We start from the raw sequence: 18,586 nt of genomic DNA on the forward strand, positions 1-18,586 counted from the left end.
AAGAACAAAAAAGAACTACCTATTTTAAAACACTTTTATTTATAAAATGCAGATTACATCAGATCTCATACAAAATTTGTTCGCAGTTTTTTTTAAAGGCACACAAGACTAGACCTCCTTCCATCAAATGATGTCGTTGGTTCGGTAGTTGGACTTTAGGCTCGATCCGGACTCGTACACACAGTCGCCGTCGATCCACGTCGACAGCACCGTCAGCGAATCGTCCAGCACGACAAATTCCGCGTCCGCACCGTACTCGAGCGTTCCCTTTTGCTGCTCGATTCCGAGGCAGCGAGCCGGATGGAGCGAGGCCGCCTCCAGGGCGTACTCGATGGAGCAATCTTGTTAAAAAGAAGAAAAAAATGTTTTTGAAACATACGTTACAAAAAGTAATAATATGAGGATCAAACCACGTGCCCCATCCCGAAGGCAGCGAAACGCTTTTTCGATATCCCGACAAAAAAATACTAATTCTTTTCCAGAGCATTGCTCTACCAAACCGGGAATTTATTTTATTTATATTTTTTATTTGTCTCAAACTATGTGGAGAGAATTTTGTGTCATTGTTTCATAGGCTGTTGATACAAAAATGGTACGTAAATATTCGAATATTTGTATGGCACACTTTGCACCAAATTCTCCACCCTTGCAAATAATATCTGCACATTAAATATTTGCACACTTTAAATCCTACTTCCTTGTAGGTAATGATGAAAACTACTGAAAAACGTTACTTAATCCACCTTTAAGTGGTTGGTGCCTTCCTCTCATTTATAGAGTGATTACAACCCCCTTAAAGTGTCCACATGGTTTATGGATCTCCGCTAACGTGATCGCAGCACCTAAGAAGTCCTAATAAAAAAAGTGATGAGTAAAAAAACAGACTACCTACAGACTTTATGTCGAGGTTATACAGACACCGCGTTTGGAGAAAATGGCATCCCTCTATACGGCATTTTCGTGGCGATCAGACCCGACCATTTGAGGTTATGTAAATTAAGACCGTTTTTTCAAACTACTTGTAATTTTAGATAGGTTAATCAGATCTTGAAAATTCTTAATCTACAAGAAAGGTCATTTCAGAAACTTTCTAAAAATATATAATATGGCAGGTTTCCATGCAAAAACCACCTTTTTTTTGCAAAATGTGAAATTTATATGCAGCAGTTTTTTAAGCATAACATTTGATGTGCTTCACTAAATCTTATAAATTTTAAAAGGGACTTATGGGACCCCAAGACGAATCGAATGAGGCTAATACGGTCAAAATCGGCTCAGTCAGTGACGAGATATTCCAGTGACATTGATTCGGTACACATGTCTACATACAGCCAAACACACAGACATTTGCTCAGCTGGTGATTCTGAGTCGATATGTACAAATGAAGTTAGGTCTAGAAAGCCTAATTAAAAAGTTCATTTTTCAAGTGATTTTATAGCATTTCCTCAGTAAGCCGAAGAAGACAAAAATGGTACGCGGTATTAATTTCTCAAAATCAGATTTTTTTAATTTTTTATTTGTTTTAGGGGACAAAAAACCGCAACTTTTGAGTCATAGAGTCAGGGAGAAAATTTTTGTTTTTTTTTTTTTTTGGGAAAAAATATAAATTTTAGTCAAGTTTTTTCGACTTCTGTTATTAGTGTAAAATCAAATTTGCAATCGAAAAGTACTCTACAGATTTTTTGATAAAGTGCACCGTTTCCAAGATGTAGCTATCTTAAATTTGATTTTAAATGAAAAAAATCCAGTTCTTCTATTTATTTAAATAGTGTCCATGATAGTTCAGTTCTAAAATTTTTTTTTAAAAAAGTTCAGTCAATTCAGAAAAAATGCATGAGAGACATTTAAGATTGGACCTCTGGTTGCTGAAATACAAATATAGCGGAAAAAAGAAAATTCTAGTTTTTTGCCAATATCTCAGCAACTAATGATCTAATTTTCAATGTTGAAAAATGAAACGATGTTTTGAAAAGGTTCAATACACTAAATTTTCATTTTTTTGCTTTTTGGGTGTTTTTGAAACCACTTTGAGTCAGGGGTATTAAAAAACACCCTCTTTAAAAATATATTTTTTTTTTTGGAAGCAAGACTAACATTTCAAACGGGCTGAACATTCAATATTATGCTCATTTGAAATGTTAGTCTTGAAAATTTCACTTTTTTTGCTGAGATATTGGCATTTGAAAATGTGGGAATATTTGGATGAGACTTAAAAAAACTTCAGTTTTCCTGATTCATTTTATTTTATTACCTGTATTTAAACAACCAGAGGTCCAATCTTCATTGTCTCTTAGGGCATCTCCACCGCAGGGACCTAATTGCGTTGCAAAGCTAATTTGGCACCCACGTCAAGCCCACCGCGGTACTTATGCGAGAGCTAATTTAGGTTCGAGTTCATCCGTGTTCATCCGAATCTAAACAAAACTCAGGTTAGCTCCGGGATCTACCGGGAGCAAATCGTCTGACGGAATGTTTTTTCAAGCAAAACAATGTAATTGGGTCAATGTGAGTTTGTAAACAAAGAGTTTATCCTGCTCACGTCAGTAAATGTTTACATTAGGAGTGATGATTGATTTTTCGATTTCAATTCTTCGAGTTTGGAGATATTTTCCCTCCCGTGCTGCAAGTTCACGCATGAAAAATGACTTTTGGTAATCTGGGGTGATGCAGTTTTGTTTTTTAGGTTATATTGGGGCTGTGTTTGATTAATTTTGGTCAACGCATTGTCGATCTAGTGCCAGACATGCAAGAGATAAGTCATTTGTATTGAGTAAAAAGCAAAATTCAAGCAAAACATTTTAAATAAGCCAAAACGGATTTGAAAACAAGCAATCCGAGCAATTGGATATTATTGTTTACAGCGATAAAGCTTATGTTTCTGAGTACGACCATAAAGAATTTAAAATGGATTTTTAAATCAATTTTGAAAAATTTACCTCGCGGTCCTTCTTGACAGAAAAGCTCCTACTTGACAGCTTGTTCCAAGGGGACCATAATTGATCCATCGAAAAAATGTTGTCTTGTCAAAAAAAATTTTGCATTAAAATAAAAAAAAACGTTACTTAATCCACCTTTAGGTGGTTGGTGCCTTCCTCTCATTTATAGAGTGATTACAATCCCCTAAAGTGTCCACATGGTTTTTGGATCTCCCCTAACGTGATCGCAGCACCTAAGAGGTTCTAATAAAAATAAGTGAAGATTATACAGACACGGCCTATCAGGAAAATGGCATCCCTCTACAAGGCTTTTTTCGTGGCGATCAGACGGGACCATTTGAGGTTATGTAAATTCAGACCATTTTTTAAACTGTTTGTAATTTTAGATAGGTAAGTCAGATCTTGAAAATTCTTAATCCACAAGAAAGGTCTTCTCATATGCCTTCTAAAAATATATAACATGTGAGGGTTTCATGAAAAAACCACCCTTTTTACCATAATTTTAATTTAATATGAAACAGTTTTTTAACATAACTTTTTAAATACATGATGAAACTGCATGAATTTAAATAGCAACTTAGGGGACGTTAAGACGGATCGATTAAAACCATTCCGGCCAAAATCGGTTGAGCCTGTGACAAGATATTCCAGTGACATTGATTTGGTACACATGTCTACATACAGCCAAACACACAGACATTTGCTCAGCTGGTGATTCTGAGTCGATATGTACAAATGAAGGTAGGTCTAGGAGGTCTAACTAAAAAGTTCGTTTTTCGAGTGATTTTATAGCCTTTCCTCAGTAAAGTGAGGAAGGCAAAACAGTGATCAGAAATGGTTTTTAATCGTGTTTTTTACAGTTGCACATCAAAATTTACATAGGGCTTTAGTACCCAATTCTGATCTTAAATTCTTAAATTCTTAAATTCTTAAATTCTTAAATTCTTAAATTCTTAAATTCTTAAATTCTTAAATTCTTAAATTCTTAAATTCTTAAATTCTTAAATTCTTAAATTCTTAAATTCTTAAATTCTTAAATTCTTAAATTCTTAAATTCTTAAATTCTTAAGAGCGAGTCCACGAGCAAAGCATACCCATCTCTCATCGACCTCACCAATCTGCCTGAAATTTTCAGGGGTTGTTTGTACATATATAACTAGCATCTGGTAAAAATATGAGCACTCTAGGTCAACGGGAAGTGGGGCAAATCAGGACACAAAGTTTGATGGTTCAAAAACGTCAAAAATCTTAAAATGGCTATAACTTAGGCAAAATTCAATTTAATTTCAAAATTCAAAATGCATCTAAAAGGGCTTGAAAAATGCAACAAAATGCAGGGTAGAGCATTTCAATTGGTTATTTCTAAAGGAGTTATTGGCATTTTAGTGAAAAATAGCATAATTTTCAAACTCAAATAAAAAAGTGTTCCATCCAGATATCAACTCGGTTCGACCTGCAGCTTGTAGGGGACATCTGGGACTACCATCTGAGACTGAGAACGCTTTGGGTAAGGCAGTTCAACATATTAAATGGACACTTTTACTTTTAGTGATTTTTTGGTTGTAAATTTTTGCTCGGGGGACCCCTTAGATCCCATTTTTTGGTGATAATTTTATCATATTCGTGTTCCTGAGACAATTTCACAATAGAAACATGTATAAAAATGTTCATTTTCATCCATTTTAACCCTTTAAAAAATAAAAGTTAAAAAAAATCTTCGATTCACATTTATTGAAAATCAAGTTCGTTTCCAAGGATACTAGATGACACCAGAAAAAAGCAGCTTCTCAATTTTTTTAACTTTTATTTTTTAAAGGGTTACAATGGATGAAAATACACATTTTTATACATGTTTCTATTGTAAAATTGTCTCAGGAACACGAATATGATAAAATTATCACCAAAAAATGGGATCTAAGGGGTCCCCCAAGCAAAAATTTACAACCAAAAATCACTAAAAGTAAAAGTGTCCATTTAATATGTTAAACTGCCTTACCCAAAGCGTTCTCAGTCTCAGATGGTAGTCCCAGATGTCCTCTACAAGCTGCAGGTCGAACTGAGTTGATATCTGGATGGAACACTTTTTATTTGAGTTTGAAAATTATGCTATTTTTTCACTAAAATGCCAATAACTCCCTTTAGAAATAACCAATTGAGATGCTCTACCCTGCATTTTGTTGCATTTTTCAAGCCCTTTAGATGCATTTTGAATTTTGAAATTAAATTGAATTTTGCCTAAGTTATAGCCATTTTAAGATTTTTGACGTTTTTGAACCATCAAACTTTGTGTCCTGATTTGCCCCACTTCCCGTTGACCTAGAGTGCTCATATTTTGGCCAGATGCTAGTTATATATGTACAAACAACCCCTGAAAATTTCAGGCAGATTGGTGAGGTCCAAACGACGTCCCATACAAAGGGGTATGCCCTGTTCGTGGACTCGCTCTTAAATTCTTAAATTCTTAAATTCTTAAATTCTTAAATTCTTAAATTCTTAAATTCTTAAATTCTTAAATTCTTAAATCATTCTGCGTGTATCCTCCAGAGCAAGCAGCAGTGAAGTGCTCAGAGCTCTAAAAGTTTTTTCGAATTTTCCGCCGCAATCGACCGTGATTACCCGCGAGTTTGCTTCACCAGCATGCCGAAGGCCGGCCGTGGCCGTGGCAGTTCGAGTGCGGCCTCGAAAAACCCGCGAAGTTCGTCTACCGGCCGAGTGCAAAAAGGTAAACAAAACAACGCCGCCGCGTCGTCCGCCATCGCGCAGGGGAGCGTGTGCGTGGATGGATTCAATCCGGAGTTATTACACGCTAATTACCGTGTCCAGGATCGCAGCCCTATAAGAAACAGACTCCGTTCAGGTACTTCCGGCAATCTGTCCACCGGTGGCGCGTCAACATCCGCCAACATTCCCACCAGTAACAAGTTCGCGAGACTGAGTGACGAGGAAAGCTACAACAACAACACCGACGGTAGCAGCACTACCGACGACGACGACGACGATGGACGTGCACGCAAAAAAGGTAGTACGACAAAAAAAGTTAATTCTCCGAAGGAACGGCGACCACCTCCAATTTTTGTTTTGGATACGTTGGCGGACGATGTTGACGAGTTGCTGGAAGGCCTCCAATATAGTCTGAAAATTGGCAAATCGAAAGTTCAAGTGATTACTTTCACCAAAAGAATTTCGATCTGGTGGTGAAAGAACTGAAGCGTAGCAACTTCAAGTTCTACACATTCGATCCAGTTGAGAAGACCGCTGTTAAGGTAGTCCTGCAGGGCTACCAAGACCGCCCAATCGCCGACCTGAAGGGACACCTCTCGGGTGCCGGAATAACGCCACGGGAGATAAAAGTGCTCTCGCGCAAGACAACAGTCACAGGTACGCACACTCTGTACCTGTTGTACTTCGACCGCGGCACCGTCAAAATCCAAGACCTGCGTCGGACTAAGGCGTTGGACGGTTTTTGGGTAAACTGGCGGTTTTACTCCAAAAACCCAATGGACGTAGCGCAATGCCACCGTTGCCAGAAGTTCGGCCACGGCTCGCGGAACTGCAACCTCCCGCCCCGCTGCGTGAAGTGCGGTGAAACACACCTCTCGGAGAAGTGTGCACTGCCGTGCAAGGCGGACTTGGGGACAAGGCAGAGCAAACCAAGGCGCGCATTAAGTGCGCCAACTGTGACGGCAACCATACCGGTAATTACCGCGGATGCGTCGCGCGCAAGGCCTACCTCGAGGAGCAGGAAAAGAGGAAGAAGAAAGCAGCAGCATCCCACCCTTCTCAGCGGAATACGAGCTCTACCGTTCCTGCAGCTGGACAGCGTACGGTTCCAGCGGACAACCCAGCGTTCCCTCCTGGATGGGGGCGATCGTTCGCCAGCGTGGTCGCTGCCGATAGCGGCGATGCGGCCCAGCAAGAAGTAACCGGAGAAGATCTCTTCACCTTGCCGGAGTTCTTTGCTCTAGCGGGTGAGATGATGACGCGGTTTCGGACCTGCCGTAACAAGGCGGAGCAATTTCTGGCCCTCGGGGAGCTAATGATTAAGCACATCTACAATAGATAAAAAAAAACTGTGATCTAGTTTAAGCTTTTTCTATTTCTATCCCCTTTCCTTTGCAATTTCAGTAAGTTTTTCTAATTTTTTCTTACTCTTGGTAATCTCTAAGTGATAAGCAATAATCGTGCCAAAATGGATTGAGATTTAACACACAGCTGAAAGGAACTCCAAAACTCTGTTATGTACTGCGAATGAACTGATTGTTACATGATTATTCACTAATAAAACCGAATTGAATTGAATAAATTCTTAAATTCTTAAATTCTTAAATTCTTAAATTCTTAAATTCTTAAATTCTTAAATTCTTAAATTCTTAAATTCTTAAATTCTTAAATTCTTAAATTCTTAAATTCTTAAATTCTTAAATTCTTAAATTCTTAAATTCTTAAATTCTTAAATTCTTAAATTCTTAAATTCTTAAATTCTTAAATTCTTAAATTCTTAAATTCTTAAATTTCCAAATTCTTCAATTTTCAAATTCCTGATTTTGAATTCATTTTTTTTATTTTTGATAAAAATTGTGTTTTTGATATTAGAATTTCGGGTTTTTCGTAAATTTGTAAATTTTACTTAATTTCGATCCCGTCCATGTGGATCAATTGGACAGCGCAATGGACTCGCAATCCAGAGGTTGCTGATTGGTACTAGCAATAGTGGCCGACAGCTATAAAGACAACTTCTTTTTTTTAATCCATTTCTACCAAGAAACTATATCTGTCCTTTTAATTTCAAAATTCTGCATTTTGAGATTCGGCGGGGATTTTAAATATTATTATATCAAATACAAAATTATTAAAAAAGAAAATTCCAATTCTTTTTTTTTTTTTTTTTTTTGGGAGGGTGGTCCAGCCGCACATCGTTGATGTTGAAACCTCTAAACTGGGCCCTCGTCCTGTCACGTCCGTCAGTAGTCTTGTCGTACATTACAACTAAAATCAGATCTGCCAATGAATTAGTACACTTCGACCAAATAAACACTGACGCTGTATGGATCTGACTCTAGAATAAATGCACAGTTGAGTGTTATTCATAAGTCCAAAATGTTCAATTATTCATTTAAGTCCAAATATTCATTTGCTAACTGTTTTAAATTGAAAATCTAAACTTTAATCTAAAATCCTCTAAACATAATGTTCAAAAGTAAACGTTCCTTTAACTGTTGTAGTACTACTTTTATCAAAAACAATAAAAATTTATGAACTGATATACAAATAGGACAGAATCGCGATTTGAAAAAGAAATGACCATTTACGTCAAAAGATCCGTAGTTCCTCGTTTCGCAACAATGGTCGATACAACCATAATCCGAAAACCGTTAGTTCAACAGATCAACGAATTTTGTCCGATATCATTACATTATTGATTGATCGAGACTCTATGGACAATTTGACATAAAAGAATGCCTAGTATTCTACATCAATCAAAGTTTATTGACAGCATTACTCTAACTTAATAATTGCAACTAAATTTAACATCAAAAAGATTTGGAAAGGATACAGATCTATTTTAAATGCTAATGCTAAGCAACAAATCAATTGTACTATCCTGAAGTCCCGACCTAAATCCCACATTGTGATAGTGAAAAAGTCACAGAAGCAGCGGTGTCTTGTGCAATTGTGATATTTTCACTATCGGAGAACTACCTAGTTCACGAAGACAGCTTATCGGTCAACGCTTAAGCCCTGGGGCTGCGGCAAAGCGAGTTCTCGTAGCATGAAGTGGTGTCCATAGTGCTTATAAAAAAGAATTTATACCCAAATTTTAACTAATGCACTAGGATCAAATCATGCCCCTTGACTTGACAAGGCCCAGGGAAAATTATTAAAAAAGAAAATTCCAATTCTGCGATTTTTTCATCAGAACATATTGCAAACAAGCACCGCGCGAAGAAACGTCAAACGCCATTTTTCGTTTATGCTGCGTACCGCTTAAGAAAAATCTTTTCGTGACCCTTTCCCTGACCGTTTCTTGGTTTTTTTTTTATATGGAGTTTTGCGTTCCTTCGGATCTGCGTATCAGCCTTTACGGTACAACCATTCAAAATATTTTTAAATGAAATGAAAAAAATAAATAATAAAAATAAACGTATTCGTAATTTTTTCTTACTCCTCACTGACGTGAGCAAGATACACCCTTTGTTTACAAACTCACATTGGACCAATTACATTGTTTCGCTTGATATATATATTTGAATTTTATACATAATTCAAAAATGTTCAAATCAGTTTAGTTATTTTTAAATTTTGGACATTCATGTTTAAATTTTCGGTTATGATTTGCTTATATTAATATATGTGGTTGATATTTTTTTTATTTAAAAAATAAAAAAATATATAAATTCCACAACTTTTCAATTTAACAAAATCGTTTTGAACTGAGTTACTGATTTCTTTAATATTCATTCAAATTTGATATTCAAAATAAATGCATCTTCAACCAAAACAAATACAAATAATTCAAAAAATTGCTGAAAAAATTAGCCACCGGTAGCTCGGGGACTTCTCGAGCACCTATCTTGGCTACTCGACGGATCCCCGATGAACTTTTTCTTCGCTGAATGAACTCGAAGGCTAATTTAGCTTTAGCTTTGCTATCCGCGGTGGGAAAGTTGGGATGCAAACATGTCGGGAGCAAATCGGATGAACACTTTTAAAAATTTGAAAATGATATTTTATTGATGTAAGTAAACAATTAGGACATATGATGCAATTGGAAGCATGTTCTATCATGCTAGAATGTATTTTTATTGATTTCGATCAACAAAACGGCTAGAATTTGAAAATGAATAAATTAGATCCCCGCGGTGGGCTTGATTCGGTAGCCAAATTAGCTCCCAGCGGTGCGAAAACGTGTATTAGCTACGGAGCAAAGCTAAAACTGGGGATCCAACCGATAGGTTTGCCACGCAATTAGATCTCTGCGGTGGAGATGCCCTTAGGAAATTTTATTGAAAATTTTCTGAACTTTTCGAAAAAAAATTGGGGTGGACAATCATAGACACTTTTTTTTTAATCGAAAAATGGGAATTTTTCAGTTAAAATTAAGCATTAAATTGCTATATTTTACAAACGGTGCACTTCTTTCGATTGCAAATTTGATTTTACATTGAAAACAAGAAAATTGTTTGACTAAAATTTCTATTGTTCAAAACATCATAACCCGTCATCATATGTTTTGTCCATCTTAACTCTCTGGCTTAAAAGTTGCGGTTTTTTATTCCCTAAAACATGTCAAAAAATGAAGAAAAAAATAATAATTTGGGAAATTACCTTTTGTGAAAAAAGGGTAATTTAAAAATCGGCAATGTGTTTGTTTCCGTGTAACTATTTTTTTCTGAATAGTCTTCATCAATACCTATAACTATGCCCAAGACACCAAATCGATCAGAAAATTCCAAAAGTTACAGATTTTCGAATGTTCACGTATTTACAAAGTTTGAGCCAAATAAAAAATACAAAAAAATGGTCGAAATCGGCGGATTTCGTAGAGAATCGGTCATGTGGACAGAGAGGAGATAATCTAACGAAATATCAGCGCGGCACACTTTTGCCGTCGATTTGAATTTGGCATGGTGGAATTTGCTGTCAAATGTGTCTTTAATGTTTTGTAAACAACAAAATTGCAAATAATTTTTACAACATTGTCGATCGCAGACTATTTTGAGTCAACTTTTAGCGACATAGTACAATCAGCCTCTCTGATCCACGCGCTGTGCTAGCCGATCCGAGTGAGAGGGAGAGCAAAGAAGAGAGTATTCAGTAGCGATTGGTGTGGAAGTGACAAACGGTAGGAAACGGTCAGAGCAGTTTTGTGTCGTGTTCGATTTCTGCTCGGTGCAATCAAGACCCTTGCATAACAAAATTAAGATTGTTAGCTAAACGAAAATGTGCCAAAATCAGTTTCAACTAATGTTTTGGAATATTGACAATGTGTCTCATTGTTATTATCTTAAGAACTAAATAGATGAGCGCTACTTGCTCTTTTCTAAGGCGATGATTTTTCGAATTTCGAAAATATATTTTACAGAATAATCATAAATTATTCCACAAGTTTCGTTTTTGCAAAGAATTCAGACAATTCAGTTTTTAGTTTAGAAAACAGTACACATTTGCTGATAATTGATTTTTTTTCCGAGGTCATCATAGTTATAATTTTTCTCAATGTTTACAATCGATAAATTGAGAGACGGAGGTTTTTTTTCAACACTTCTCGAAAGTAAACTGATTTTACAAATCGAATTGTGGCATATTCAGTAAAATTTTAAATAGAATGTGACATGACAATTTTCAGAAAAAAAAATTCAACTTAGACTCAATACCAGTGTTGCGTTCCTCACGCGCTCACGCGCTCGTGAGCGCTCATTTTTCGCTCATTCGTGAGGAGGAGCGCTGCGCGAGCTAGCTCACGTTTGCCCGCGCTCACGTTTGCTCCGATTTTTTCAGCTCGCGTTTGCTCCACGCTCGCGCTCGCGCTCATATTTCGCTCACGGAGCGCTCATTTTGGACGTGTCGCTAATCATTTAACGTTTTTGAGAAAGTTTTTTTCTTCTGTTTTTCAATTCTAGATGGATTTTTTGCGTCAGGTGCAGTAGGGCTGTGGAAATATGACTTTGTGAACAAATTTTATGATATATGAATTGGAATAGCTTATTTTCATCAATCATGTTTTTAAATAAAATGTTGGATTCGCAAGGGTCAAATAATTTTTTAGACATACAGTAGAATGTATAAATATTTTAGAACTTAAAGGCCTTATTGTAGCAGAGAGGGGCGGAGGGGTATAGCCGCCTGAATAAAAGGGCCTGTAAACCTTAGAAAAACTTACAAAACAATGAATTGATTCAAGAGGATTTATGCTTTGGTAAGCTCGATTCAAGGTTAAATGCTTGTTTGATTAAAATATAACATTAAACTGTTTTTATGTACCTAATCAGTGTTTTGACTACATTTCCAGATTGCGGGTCAGAATGAGCTACCATTAAAAAAAAGTTATTCCGTTTATTAAATCTTTCGGTGATTCAGTGATTAGAAACGGCTAATCATTTTTATAAGGTTAGTCTTTATTTGGCATACATTTTAGAAAATAGGGTAACATTTTTGAAACAGTTCTATTTTAAATATATGGCTCAAAATTCCTAAGGGTTGAAATAACTTTTTTGACTCAAATCAAATAAATTGTCAATATTTTTCACCACGAAAAGGTTGGCTCTTCTTCCAACAAGTGGATTTTATTCAACACTTTCGCAATCAAACCTCTGAAAATATTCAATTACAAGTTATATATGATTTTTTGAACAAGGATGATTGTAACTGTTTAAAAGATTATTTAAAAATGAATAAAATATACATAAATTGTCAATATTTTTGTACATAACAACAATACAATATGGTCCAAAATGGATTTGATTTGTGAACAAACAGGGCATCTCTTCACGTCAATGAATGTTTACATTATGAAATTAGTTTTTTGTTCCTTGTTCGAAAAATGTCTGGATTTTAAATAGTAGAACGTAAATTTCGGTTCGCTGATCAAATCCATTTCATTGCCTTCTTTTGATTGTTCGACCACTTTCTTGTTTGTTTTTGCTGCCTGTGCTGAGATAGTTCTAGAAACTTCGTTTCAAACAGGCAGATGCTTCAACAGGTAATAACAACTACCTACTTTGGCTCACCAGCTCACGTGAGCGCAAAACGCTCCGGTGAGCGTGAGCGAGCACGAGCTACCTGGTAAAAACTCACGCTCCAGCTGGAGCGAGCAAGCCTTCTGTGAGCGCTCGCTCATTCGCAACCCTGCTCAATACTCACTCGACGCTTTCTTGAAGAACCGAATGCACTCATCCATGGGGGCAATGCTGCCGCACAGTGTGTCCGTTCCGGCGACATACGCTCGACCCGCGCGCACCTCAATGTCAAACTGTCCAATGCGGTGGCGACCATCGTTTAGGCCCATCGCCGAGATGGCATCCGTAACGAGTATCAATCCGTCGGGGTGCGTTTTGTAGGCGATTCTCAGCGCCGCCGGATGAGTGTGAACACCATCGGAGATGATGCCAAAGTAGACGAGGGCATTCGGCGGGATTTTATCGGTCGTGAGGAGGCCAACTAGTCCGGGATCGCGGTGATGGAACTGGTAGAAAAAAAAAAAGCGTGTTTATTTAGGATGATTGGCACACAACACGTGACGGTGATTGCACTCGAACAAACTTACCGGCAACATCGCGTTGAACAGGTGCGTAATGAGCCGGGCTCCGTGCTGAACTGCTACCTCGCCATCGCACAGGTTTGCCATTGAGTGACCTACGGAAACTGTGATGCCTCGATTGCTCAACTCACGAATAACTTCCGAGGCTCGTTCCTTTTCCGGAGCCAGCGTAATGATGCTGATGTTTTCGAGCGATCCGTACACATCCAGCGCCGTTTGGAAACCCTGGTCAAACTCCTTGATGCACTCCGGGGGGTGGGCTCCCTTTTTGTTGGTGTTAATGAACGGTCCCTCCACGTGGCACCCCAGAATGGACGCCCCATGCTGACCTCCGGCTCGTTTTGGGATTTTTGGCAGCACGGTGTGATAGGTTTCCGGCGGAGAAGTCACCAGAGTGGGACAGAATGAGGTGACACCGTGGGCTAACAAGCCCTTGGCCACCTTGCGGACGCCAGCCTCAACGGAATCGACGTCGTAGGAAAAATCTACACCGTAGCCACCTGTGAAAAGAAGGAATTAATATTTGGTGTTATAAAAAATAATCAGTAAGATATTTGACCCTTTTTTTCTCTAAAATAAGACAGTGAGTAGAAGAGCGACTCTCTCAGCTCCAGATTCCTACCTCCATAGTCCGTACTCGATTATCCGAAGGGAAAATTTCACTGCGGATAACCAAAAAAATGCATTTCGTATTGTAATAGGCAACTAACCACTCAAATTTGACTAAAAGAAGGTTGTAGAACTCTAATTTGATGTAAAAAGTAATAACATGTTCATAATTCGATTATCCGAAGTCACATACAAACTTGCGGATAGTCGAACTTCGGATAATCGAGACTGAACTGTATTTCTACCATTGCCTCTGCTTCGAGAGTTGCGTTCTTACTCACTGTTTCTAGTGCGTTTTATTAAAATAAATCTACCTTGTAATTTAACTTAGAATTTAAATATAATTATATTTTTGAAGCTTTACTGATAGTAGAACTATGTTACGAGACGGTAGCGGTAGCGGTACCACTGGGCTACATAGTTCTGTCATTTTATAAGAATCTCTTTATATAGTTAAAACACGAGAGCAATTCTCCAGAAAATCGGTCGATTTTGTGCATTTTTTTTATTTGGCTCAAGACCACAAAAAAAAAAACCATTTTGTGTAATCGGTTCATTTAAAAAAATAAGAATCAGCAAAAACAAAATTTCTGGGTACATTTTTCCTATTTTTGAATTTCTAGTTTTTGAATTAACTAACATATAAATAGTCTTCTAAGACTTAGACCAACGGTTATTTTTCTGTATTTAAGATTTTTTATTTTACCTTTACAAATCAATGATTGCGCAAAAACAATTTCCACCTGGATTTTCAACTATGAATTCAATCTTTAAAATTTACCACGCAAATCATAGGAAAATCTCAGTTCCTTTGGAAATAAATTTAAATTTTTTTTGTCGATCTAAGTTTTATGAAAAAATTATGATTTTTTCAATGGTAGCGATGCCAAATGAATTTTGAACTTCATGTGTTCAAACGTCATTTTTGGTTATCTTAAACAGAGCAAAAAAATCTACTTTTATTATTATCATTTGATTTCAACAGTTTAGGGCTTAACATATATGAGCAATTCCATGTCAAATAGGGACCCTCTCCTATTTCAATGAAACTTTGTAGACATGTTATCCTACGCTTTTATAAGCCATTTTTGTGTATATGTAGCCAGTTTCACTCGATAATGACATTTCAAAAGGGCGTAAGTGTTATAAATATTTTTGTATTTTGTAATTTAAATATTGCTGTATCTCAAAGCCGATCAAAGACAAACTTGTACGAAATTTTACGGGCTTTCCGAAAAAAATACACTGAAAAGAAAAAACACTCCACTTTTATCCACACGAAATCCGCGCCATATAAAAAAAATCGCGACAAACATAGAAGAGAGTAACATAGCAATTTTTGCAACACTTTAAATATCGTTGCTTTAAAAACAAATTCAGGAAAAAAAATAAAACCATAAAATAAATCACCAAATTATAAAATCTAGGGATTAAGTACTTGATAATTCTCGCCAAAACATTACTCTGAAAAATCGAAACACGAAATTTCTATTATTTTCTTCTCTAAATTTCTCTAAACTAAAATATGACTCCGAAAATGATCCGAACTAAGAAAATGGCAAAAAAATAATAATTATTTAATTTAATAATTTAATAATTTAATAATTTAATAATTTAATAATTTAATAATTTAATAATTTAATAATTTAATAATTTAATAATTTAATAATTTAATAATTTAATAATTTAATAATTTAAAAATTTAATAATTTAATAATTTAATAATTTAATAATTTAATAATTTAATAATTTAATAATTTAATAATTTAATAATTTAATAATTTAATAATTTAATAATTTAATAATTTAATAATTTAATAATTTAATAATTTAATAATTTAATAATTTAATAATTTAATAATTTAATAATTTAATAATTTAATAATTTAATAATTTAATAATTTAATAATTTAATAATTTAATAATTTAATAATTTAATAATTTAATAATTTAATAATTTAATAATGCAATAATTTAATAATTTAATAATTTAATAATTTAATAATTTAATAATTTAATAATTTAATAATTTAATAATTTAATAATTTAATAATTTAATAATTTAATAATTTAATAATTTAATAATTTAATAATTTAATAATTTAATAATTTAATAATTTAATAATTTAATAATTTAATAATTTAATAATTTAATAATTTAATAATTTAATAATTTAATAATTTAATAATTTAATAATTTAATAATTTAATAATTTAATAATTTAATAATTTAATAATTTAATAACTTAATAACTTAATAATTTAATAATTTAATAATTTAATAATTTAATAATTTAATAATTTAATAATTTAATAATTTAATAATTTAATAGTTTAATAATTTAATAATTTAATAATTTAATAATATAATAATTCAATAATTGAATAATTTGAAAATTTCATAATAATCTAATAATTTAAAAAAATAATAATTTGATAACTTAACTTCTTAAAAAATAAAAATTAACAAAAAAATCAATTGTAACATTTTCGTAATTTTTCAATTGAATAATTCGTACTTTTTAACATTTTTTGAGTCTGTATGTTTTGACAGTTTCAAATTATGAATTCTATTTTTTATATTATTTGAATATGTAAATTCTGAAATTTCAAATTGTTGAATTCCAGATTTCTTATTTTTTTAATTTTAACATTACATTTCGTTTTTAGACGGTGATTTTAGCAGATTTCTAAGTGGATTTCGTCATGTTGTGATAATTGGGAGTAGAATCAATTCTACCTTAATCACAGTGGCAACAGAATTTTTATTTTTTAGAAAATCTAAAAAGTTTCATTGCTTAAAATTTTTAAAATTCTGTAATTTTTCAAATTTTGTTATTTTGATTTTAATAAAATTGGTATTTAATAATAATGAGTTGTAATGTGATGTTAAATTTATATAACAAATCTCAATACATTAAAAAATCGCTCCTTGAAGATTATTTCAATGTTTCGTATTAAGAAAAAAAAAACAATCAATAATTTTTTGAAGAAAATTTTCTTCATTAACAATTTCTTAGAAATTGATGTTTTCGCACTTAACGAAAAACATTGATTTTATTTAATTCCCAATAATATTTTCCTTTGTAATTTGAAATAAATTCTATCGTTCTTAATTATTTTGTTTATCAAAATTGCTATCCGCGCGATTCGCGCCATCCGTAACAACCATGCAATGGTCAATATGGAAACTTTTAATGTAAAATAGTCTGGGGAATCGACTCTCGTGTTCGGTTTTTGAAAATTTTGATGTTTAGAGCACTTTTGAAAAATAAAACAGTTTCAGTAAATGATTTTTGTATTTGATACGATGCAACGGCTTTGAGATACAGCAATATTCAAATTACGAAATACAAAAATATTTAAAACACTTACGCCCTTCTCAAATGTCATTATCGAGTGAAACACATATACACAAAAATGGCTTACATAAGCGTAGGATAACATGTCTACAAAGTTTCATTGAAATTGAAAAGGGTCGAGAAATAATACCTAAAAAAATCCTGCCCGATTTTGAAATTTCATAAACTAAACATTTTTTATATGAAAAACACAAAAATATTTTAATCTATTTTTTAAAATAAGTGAGCCGATTTGGTCAAGGCAGTGTTGAGATATCGTGGCACCCGTTTTTTGAAACTGCAAACTTCAAATTGCTTTATCTCGGCAATGAAACAACCAAATGTCTTCAAATTTGGTTTGATAATAGATGAAAATGTATATGTTGATGCCCTGAAAACAGATTTTAAATAAAATTAAGTGTGTGCTCACACCAACCTCTGACCTCTGAAAAATCGACCGATTTCGTGAAGAATTACTCCAATACAAATTTGATTGGTTTGGTCGTGGTGGAGCGGGAAGTACAACCTTTAATGATTCCTGAAAAAACAAAAACGTCACATACCATTGATCTGCAAATCGATGAAACCCGGCGCCAGGATCGCTCCCCCGCAGTCCACCTGCACGTGCGCCTGCTGCTTCTCGTCGAAAAACACCTTCTCCGGGTCGATCACCTTCCCGGCCCGCACCCACAGATCGTCCACCACCAATTGATGGTTTCGCAGCAGGCGACAGTTCCGAAATTGGGTTAATTTTAAGGTCATGGCTTTCGCTTGCTGGCTTGCTCACACGCTCGTTTTCACTTGAACAACTTTTGTTATTGCACTACCGTAAATATCAAGATTAGTGATAAGATAACTTGGTTGTGATTCCTCTGTTTTATTGCCGTTAATCGATAGCACTTCTGTATATTGTGTTCAATATCTCTTCACTCAACTCAATACTAAACTGGAATGAACTCAGACGGAATTAACTACTGAACTGAAGGCGATGGCCAATTTTGCATTTGTTTTATATAAATAGGAAGGTCGCACTCGCATATGTATGCTCTCCTAGCCGACTGACTGGAACTCACTCAATACTGTATTACGAAGAGTAAGTCATCAAGTGCGATTCTCGTTCTCCTGCTGTTTTTCGAAGTATGTTAAAATGTTGATAACAAAAAGTGTGTCACTGCGCGATGATGGGAACGAAGAGCGATTCTGTTGCCGATAAGGAAACAAAAAAAAAACTAGAATAGATAGGCTTAAGAACGACTAGAACGCACCACCCACACTTTACGGTTTAGAACGAAAATCAGCTGATCGTGTTACGGAAGAACCGCACACAAAGTACGATAAGTTACGATTGATAAAACACGGCTCAACCCCGCAACAACGGCGGGTGTAAATACTCTTTGTGTGTAAAGTGCTGGGAGGACTCGACGAATCTGTTTACCGACGT

At 34.8% G+C, this 18,586-nt stretch overlaps 1 protein-coding gene across 5 annotated transcripts; it reads right to left on the bottom strand.

Moving 5' to 3' along the window:
- Positions 1–16: 16 nt before the first annotated feature.
- LOC6042419 (N-acetylglucosamine-6-phosphate deacetylase) lies at positions 17–18,586 on the bottom strand. Of its 5 annotated transcripts, none has more exons than XM_001851487.2 (5): positions 18,418–18,586; positions 17,709–17,968; positions 13,202–13,695; positions 12,799–13,120; positions 17–341 (listed from the first exon to the last, which is right to left on the bottom strand). In XM_001851487.2, exons 2-5 carry the CDS (start codon positions 17,905–17,907, stop codon positions 124–126), a joined length of 1,233 nt encoding a protein of 410 aa, XP_001851539.2. In that variant the 5' UTR covers positions 17,908–17,968; positions 18,418–18,586; the 3' UTR covers positions 17–123. The 5 variants fall into 5 exon arrangements, with proteins under 5 accessions (XP_001851539.2, XP_038113165.1, XP_038113170.1 ...); XM_038257237.1 differs by having other exon boundaries at positions 17,709–18,345; XM_038257242.1 differs by having other exon boundaries at positions 17,709–18,091; positions 18,411–18,586.

This window comes from Culex quinquefasciatus, chromosome 1 (genome assembly GCF_015732765.1).
Source record: "Culex quinquefasciatus strain JHB chromosome 1, VPISU_Cqui_1.0_pri_paternal, whole genome shotgun sequence".
Classification (NCBI taxonomy): domain Eukaryota; kingdom Metazoa; phylum Arthropoda; class Insecta; order Diptera; family Culicidae; genus Culex; species Culex quinquefasciatus.